General features: G+C 34.4%; 1 protein-coding gene across 1 annotated transcript; it reads right to left on the bottom strand.

The window, feature by feature from the left end:
- Window positions 1–742: 742 nt before the first annotated feature.
- LOC104405397 (serine/threonine-protein kinase MAK) lies at window positions 743–7,037 on the bottom strand (the record flags this gene model as incomplete). Its single annotated transcript, XM_010014110.1, has 6 exons — window positions 6,679–7,037; window positions 4,953–5,007; window positions 3,923–4,044; window positions 2,817–2,896; window positions 998–1,130; window positions 743–914 (listed from the first exon to the last, which is right to left on the bottom strand). Coding segments are annotated over exons 1-6 (663 nt in total), but the record flags the coding sequence as incomplete, so codon positions are not given.
- Window positions 7,038–7,327: the final 290 nt, after the last annotated feature.

Here is a 7,327-nt window from a genome sequence, read left to right as displayed (position 1 = left end):
CCCTAATTATTCTATGATTCTATGATTCTAAATAAGCTTATTCTTTTCTTGCATGTTCATATATTCATTTGTTAAAACAACATTTTAACTGAAGTAAATATAACTGCATATTTTTATATGCATTACCCAAATGCTCCTTGTAATTTTGAATAGTATTTAGTCTGTCCAGAAATAACTGACAATATTTGCTTCTTCTCTAAAATAGTGCGCATTTTTCCTCCATGACTTTTTATTGCTAATAATATTTATGAGAGATCTGTGTTTGAGATCAAATGTTTCCTTCATGCTTTAATATTAAGAAAAGCATAATTTATCTTGTTTATGGTATCTTCCACAAGCTCCAAATTCTGGGTGCAAGCCTAGAAGAATTGCACTTTCAGGAAAGAGAGGCAAATTGACTATGGCAAAATGGAATTGTAGGAGACTTCTGATGTTCTTTCCAGTACGCATAGTTTAAAATAACTGAACTAAACAATTTTATCTGGCTTTCATTAGAGGAGGGCAAGCCCACACATAATAGCATGACATACAACAGATGCTGATACACAACAAAAGACTAGCATTACATTCCTTAACGGAAGTTTAAGATGCATACAGTTGATAAAACCTTATGTCTGCAGGAAACTTACTAAAACCATAATTTATATGGATGGTCCAAAAGAGAGATAACATTCAATATTTTATAGTAATTTTAAAAATTTATTTATTTAAATACAATTGTGTGAATTTTTTTGAGTCTTACCTTCTTTGGAGTCCCTAATACTTGGCAAATTTTGAAGATTTCATCTACTTCACTTGTGCCTGGGAAAAGAGGTCTTAGTGTGTATAATTCAGCCATTATGCTGCCAACTGCCCACATATCAATAGGTGAACTGTAGATAGATGATCTCAGCAAAACTTCAGGAGCACGGTACCTGTGAGGATGGAAAGAAATAATAGATAAACTAAAATGGTAAGAGAAAGCTAATTAGTTAAAATAATGTATTAATATACTTACCACCTGGTAGAAACATAATCTGTATAAGGTGGCTGAGATCTTAGTTCTCTAGCCAAACCAAAATCTGCTATTTTTACAAGTTCTGGTCCAATACAGAGAAGGTTTTCAGGCTTCATATCTCTGTGAAAAAATCCTATAGAAGACCAGATGGAAAAGAACAGCGAATTATTGTATCATTACTTCTTAAACAGCAATCTCTAATAGAGTAATCGAAAATGTACTTTGCTTTGGGATGTTTTGGAAGGATACAGGGGTTTTTTTTTGGTGTCTTTATTTTTTAATTCAACAGAGAAGAATGGTAACCCTCCCTCCAACAAGCACACATGTTTTTCCCTCCAGTGATTATTACACCAAATATTCTTTAATTAACAAATGTAAACTGTCATTAACACACTGAAGAAAATGAATCGGCTATTGCAGCATTATCAAATAAACCAATTTCAGAATGTCAGAATGAAATCTTTTGCAAAAACTACAATTGCTTTGTCAGTTTTGGGTAACGGAAAATTGAGCATCTGACACACTTACTTCATTAACAAAATTCCCTGCACAATTTAAAACTAGTTTATTTATCACTGTGACAACAATTTGCAGATACAGACATATAAAAGATATCAAAATAAAGGTTCCTGATTAGTTGGCTTGAGCACCTACATACCTGGACAGCAGTTACGCCGCTAAGCAAATCGATTCTGCTTTTTAACCAGTGCACACAATTTGTTATACTATAAATCAGTTTGACTGAAATGCACTTGCTACAATAAAGCATTCAATTTCTGCATTCAGAAACTGACAACCACTGCAAGAAATTGGCTGAAATTATAACAGTGAAGTGTAAATGTTCAAATTTATCATACCTGTCATTACCAAACACTTATGGTCAAACCAAAATATTAATGTTCTAAATTAAAAGTAGCAGTTTTTCTTAAATTCTAATTTTCTTATTCATTTCATGTAGAAAGGAGGAAGAAGAGAATGCTACTGATCAGAGAACTGTTTATGATCTTGAAGAGAAAGACATGGAAGGACAATTTTTGGCAATTTGAATTCATCAACAAGCCTCAGCAGGGTGCATGAAAATAAGCCAGAGATTACTGGGAATATTGTTACTTGTTTCATTTTCAACTAACATTTTATTGTATTTGGAAATGCGATGTGAAGGACAAGTACAAAATAAGAATTGAGCATGAGAGGTTTTAGATGCAAATGAGCTTAATATGAGTATTTCAGAACGCAATTTGTGGACAGATATTAAACATGAACATTAAAAGTTTTGTAAATGCTGTGAAACTTTTTGTTGTAAGCACACAGAACCTCTCACTCAGGCTGTGCTTATAATTCCCAGAAAAGCCCTCTCTCTTAAAACATTTGAAATCAGATTGTAATTGTTGAGGACACCACTTGAATTTAGTGAGTAACTTATTTTTAATAATTTTTTTTAGATGTAGGCTATCATATTAATTATAGTAAAGAGTCAATGCTCCTTAAACAAATCTTTTCGGGGAAACAGAAATGCATAATATAGCACAGGATACAAGATTCTTTAGTTTGTTTATTCATCTGGTAACTATGGTGGGAAAAGAGTTCTCAACCGTGTATGAACAATATCCAATGCTTAGAAAAAGAAAAGAAAATCTAATTATAGGAAAACAAAGTGTAACTTCAGGTATAGTTTAAAAGTGTACCATATTTGAAATAGCCAAGAATAATTTTTGAGATAATTAATAACCTTTCCAGATATTTTTATTCTTGTTATTACTATGCATTATCTTATTTTATAAAAAAGTGCTACACAGTTAGACTCTAGTACGAAACCTACCGTGTTTATGGATGAAAGCTAGCCCTTGCAATATCTGATACATCATGTTTCTGATAACTGACTCAGGGAACAACTTGTTTCTGTGAAGAAACAGATTAACAATGTCATGTAATTAAAAAGAATAATGTATTTTCAGAATATACGTTTCTTATTTTGCATAACACATTGTGAACAGATGAAAATGGACCCATCAAGTCTTGCAGACAGACATATACAGCTAGTCCTCATCTCAAAACTCACTTGCTGCCAGACCTTAATTTCACTCACTCAAAGTGCTGCAGAGGGACTTGCTGCAGAGAGGCTCACAATCCTACCCCTCTGTAGAAGCTGGTTGGCCAGTGGTGTGCTTGACCAGATGAACATGGAATGCACAGTAATGAAGCAAGGAAGAGACTGCACAATGCAGCACTGTGGTAGGTGTGTTACCCAGTGGTGGTAACCTTAAGTGAACCCTGACTGAGAGCAATGCTTCCAGTTGTAGGGTAACATAGTGCTATATCGCTATCGGCTATCTCAGGATGTGAACTTAAGAGCTCTGCACATGAGGAGATACAAAGGCATGATGAAGGAAACATACATTAAAGGCAAAAGAATTCAGCAAAGAAAAATGTTACTGAAAAGGCTGGTCCTATTCCAAAGTCCACCTTCCAAGCCTTGCTATGTAGTGTTTGTCCAAGATTGCAACACCACACAGTCCATAAATAGGTCTTTCTTATGAGCATGCATGCAGGATGCAGATGACCATCCCCACCTTAAGCCAAATCCATGAGCAAAAGCAGAATGAACAGTGTTTATCCAATCCTTCATACATTAAAGTGAAGGCTAATAAAGGAAAAAAAAAAAAGAAAAAAAATACTTGGGATTTCTCTCATGGCTCTAACACACCAAAGACATGCAAACTATTGTGTAAACAACTGAACAAACTGTTATTTCTGAGAACGTTACAAAATTCTACCCTTAGATAAGCAGGTGCAGCAACTCCTTTTCATATCAGTGGGGCTGCAACAAGAGCCAAATCCAGAAATTCCAATGTGTTCTTCAAGGCAGCATACGAATTATTAAATACAACATGATGACATGGTATTTGTTTTGTGAACAAGACATACCTGTCCTTCATTAGCTGATAAAGATTTTCTTTCATGTATTCAAACACAAAGTAAAGGTGGTCGTTTTCTCGTATGACTTCTTTCAATTTTATTACATTGGCATGATTTAGCTTCTTCAGAGACTGTAATAGAGTAACATATGGCTTCAGGTAACTCGACAGTGACTTTGACTCCATAGCAGTGCTAAATTTTTAACGTGTAAGTTTCTAGCACAGAATTTAGAAAACATGTCCATCTGACAGGCCATATTTATCTTGCAATGTCTGTTTCAAAGAACCACCAAACAGCATTCAAAATAATATTAATAGTAGTTTAAACCTTCTATTTCTAGGGATTTCATCATAGCTGGAGTGAAAAATTAACACAAAAGCCTAATTCCCTACAATGAAAGACAGTTCTGAAGCTGTAACAGCTCTTGCTCACAGAACTGACTAAGAAAACCCAACATTTTTTTTTGTTATGAAATTTTAATGAATTCTCTGACAGGTGTTCTTTTTGGAGATACATGCAATCTGCAGTAAGTTAAACCTAAACTATGGATGCCCAACTCCTTTGTTAGGGAGTTTTGTATATACAGAAAATCAGACGCCTGAAACATGGGATGAGTTGGAATTTAAGCCCTGAATTTCAGTAGTGTTATTCTGTCATTCAGCTAGCCAAAACTCCCAGTATTTTCTGCAAATACCCCAAATACAAGATATAAGGACTGGATATATACCTAAAAATCTGCTAGCAAAATGAAAAAGCAGGATGGGAAAACTCAAAAACACACATGCAAAATCAATTTCTTTATCTTCTCTCAAATACAAGAGACAAGAGCTTGGCTATGAGACATGGCCACTGCTTGAGAACAGTGGGATATTCCACAAAGCAGCAGGAGGTCTAGGAGTTTTTGTGGTCTGTGAAATCTATCACCCTCATTTAAAGAGTTCACAGTTTGGCCTTATGCTTGGACATTTTAGATGCCCTTTTCCTTCATGCAAACCTAACCAGACACTTATTTTTAAATATGCTACGTTCAGCATTTTACCTTGACTTCTCTCAAATTCATACATTCATCCCATGAATAGAACTTTCTTTTCATTCTGAAATACAAGTCCAAGACAAAGTATTTTAAGTGAGCAGCACAGAATGTAGCATTAGCTGTATTTTGTACTCAATTTAAAACACTCTAGAACACCCATCAGCAACATAATTAAAACCAAACTCAACTCTAAGAGTGGCTAGAAAAGCGTTTGATGATTAATCACTGCAAACATAGTTTTAGAGGAGTAGAGCCAGAGAAACCATGATACTCCAAGGTATCAGGGAGACAAAATCTCTTTGTATCATTTGAATTGTGCTCTTAATAATAAGGAGAGCAACAGTGACACTGCACATAAAACATAGATATTTCAAACCAGAAAAATCACTTATGTGTGCTTAAGATGCAGACTCTAGGAAAACAGGACGATTATATTTTTGAAATTTACAAAGTATCTTGACTGGTTAACATTCTAATTAAGCATCTGACTCAAATAGTCATTTTTACAAACCTGTTGCAAGGTATTAAATACCAAATAAACATTGTTTCAAGCATCAAGCAGTAGTCATACATACAGAAGTCTAATATAGTGTAATACATTTATTGGTAAGTCTCACATAGCTACAAACATGGATATTTGGTGCTGCTGAGATTTTGGGATGGGGTTGTGAACGTCAGTGCTGTGTTTCTGTAAAATTCTAGTGGCTAGAGTGAAGAGATTTAAACCCATGATTTTAATTTAAAATAAACGTATCTTCAACCAAAACTGACCCCTCTCAAATTCCAAACTTAAAAATCACACGAAAGAATTCCAAATCCATGAGAATGAAAAACACTTCCCACAAACTGCTGCTCCTTCTGCCTAAAAATAATGAAAATAATAAATTTAAGATTTTTTTTTTTTTTAGTTTAGATTAATATTAACAACTTACTTAATAGTACTAGCAGTATATGGGGAAATCTGAAATTCTCAGAAATTCTTAAAATAAAAGTTAATTATATTACAATTATCTTTCTGCAGTAAATCCATAAATGGAAAAGAAAAAGTCTCAGCAACATAAAATTTCTGATATTTCAACTTGCAGTTCTGCAGGAATAGAAGGGGAATTTCCCCACTCCTGTAGTGCAATTGTTGTTTTGTAAAAATCTTTTTAAACAAGTATGACAATGCTGATGGCTACGCACAACACGACTTTATTGGATCCAAGGAGACAGCCTTTGTTTACCTGACCAGATTGTTACCTGGTATTTATCATTGTGACAGTATCTCAAACATAACGCAGCACCTAAAAAGATCTCTGGGGGTGGGAAGGAAGGCCTTTCAAATCCACTCATTAAGATGGTTATTCTTATAATTCATGTAAATAAACAACCCCTTTAATTAATCAACTACACATTCAGCTTTGCTTTTCCTTCGGTGTTAGCAACCAACACCATCTTTAGAAGAAAGCATGTCTGAACTGAACAAAAGGAGCACGCAATTTTATAAGCCAAGATAAACAAGTAACTTATATGAACTGATGAGTCCCTCTATTGATCTGTTAGCTGAAGGCTGACCCACAATCACCTCATTAGGCATCTTAATTTAAAAAACTAATTCTGTTATGTTTGTTTCCTTGAAAAGAAAAGGGACATTTCTTTCTATTCTACTTAGATGGAGACAACAACAAAGTTAAAAGTGAAAATCTTTAAGCTTTGGCATATACCTTTACTGAATTGAGATGTCACATACCTTTTAATAGCCACAAGTTCTCCTGACTCATTGCTCTTGCCCATCAACACACTGCCATAGGTGCCATCACCTAGTTGTTTCATGACTGTGTAACGGTTCATTTTTTTTTTTTTTAAGACCTAGATAGCCAAAAGCTTATAAATTCTAAATGTCTGCTGTCTTATTAAAGGATTCTATGATCTTCAATTTTCTTAGAGAATTTTTTTTTCCAGACTGTTTTAGGTTGGTGAAAATCTTCTCATAATGGTACAGGATATTCACTACTCTCCTCTACGTTACAGTTACTTTGAGATCCAGATATCAAATTCAAGAGACTGAAGAACATGGTCATTCTTATATAGGTCCTAAAACAAAAAAACAAACAAAAAAAAAAGAGGCTAGTAAGTTATTTTGCAGTATTTTAGGATTTTAGGAAAGAGAATCTAATATTTGTCAACAATAACAATCCCCATTTCTTTAAATAGAACACTTTGATGTAAGTAGTTCCTTCAAATCCTTCAAACCACAGATGGTGCTTAGTCTGGGATTAGGGTTAGAGACTGAAGAGTCAAGATTACTGTTATAATTCCCAAGGATGAGAGAAGTGTGTTTAAGGCTGGTGCCCTCTAACGGAACTTCTTATTCTTGATTTGCAGACAGCAGCAGGTTC

The sequence above is a fragment of the Nestor notabilis genome, unplaced genomic scaffold (genome assembly GCF_000696875.1).
Source record: "Nestor notabilis isolate BGI_N333 unplaced genomic scaffold, ASM69687v1 Scaffold36594, whole genome shotgun sequence".
In the NCBI taxonomy this organism is placed as follows: domain Eukaryota; kingdom Metazoa; phylum Chordata; class Aves; order Psittaciformes; family Psittacidae; genus Nestor; species Nestor notabilis.
Note: the sequence above shows the minus strand (reverse complement) of the source record. Positions and strands in the feature narration are given on the sequence as shown.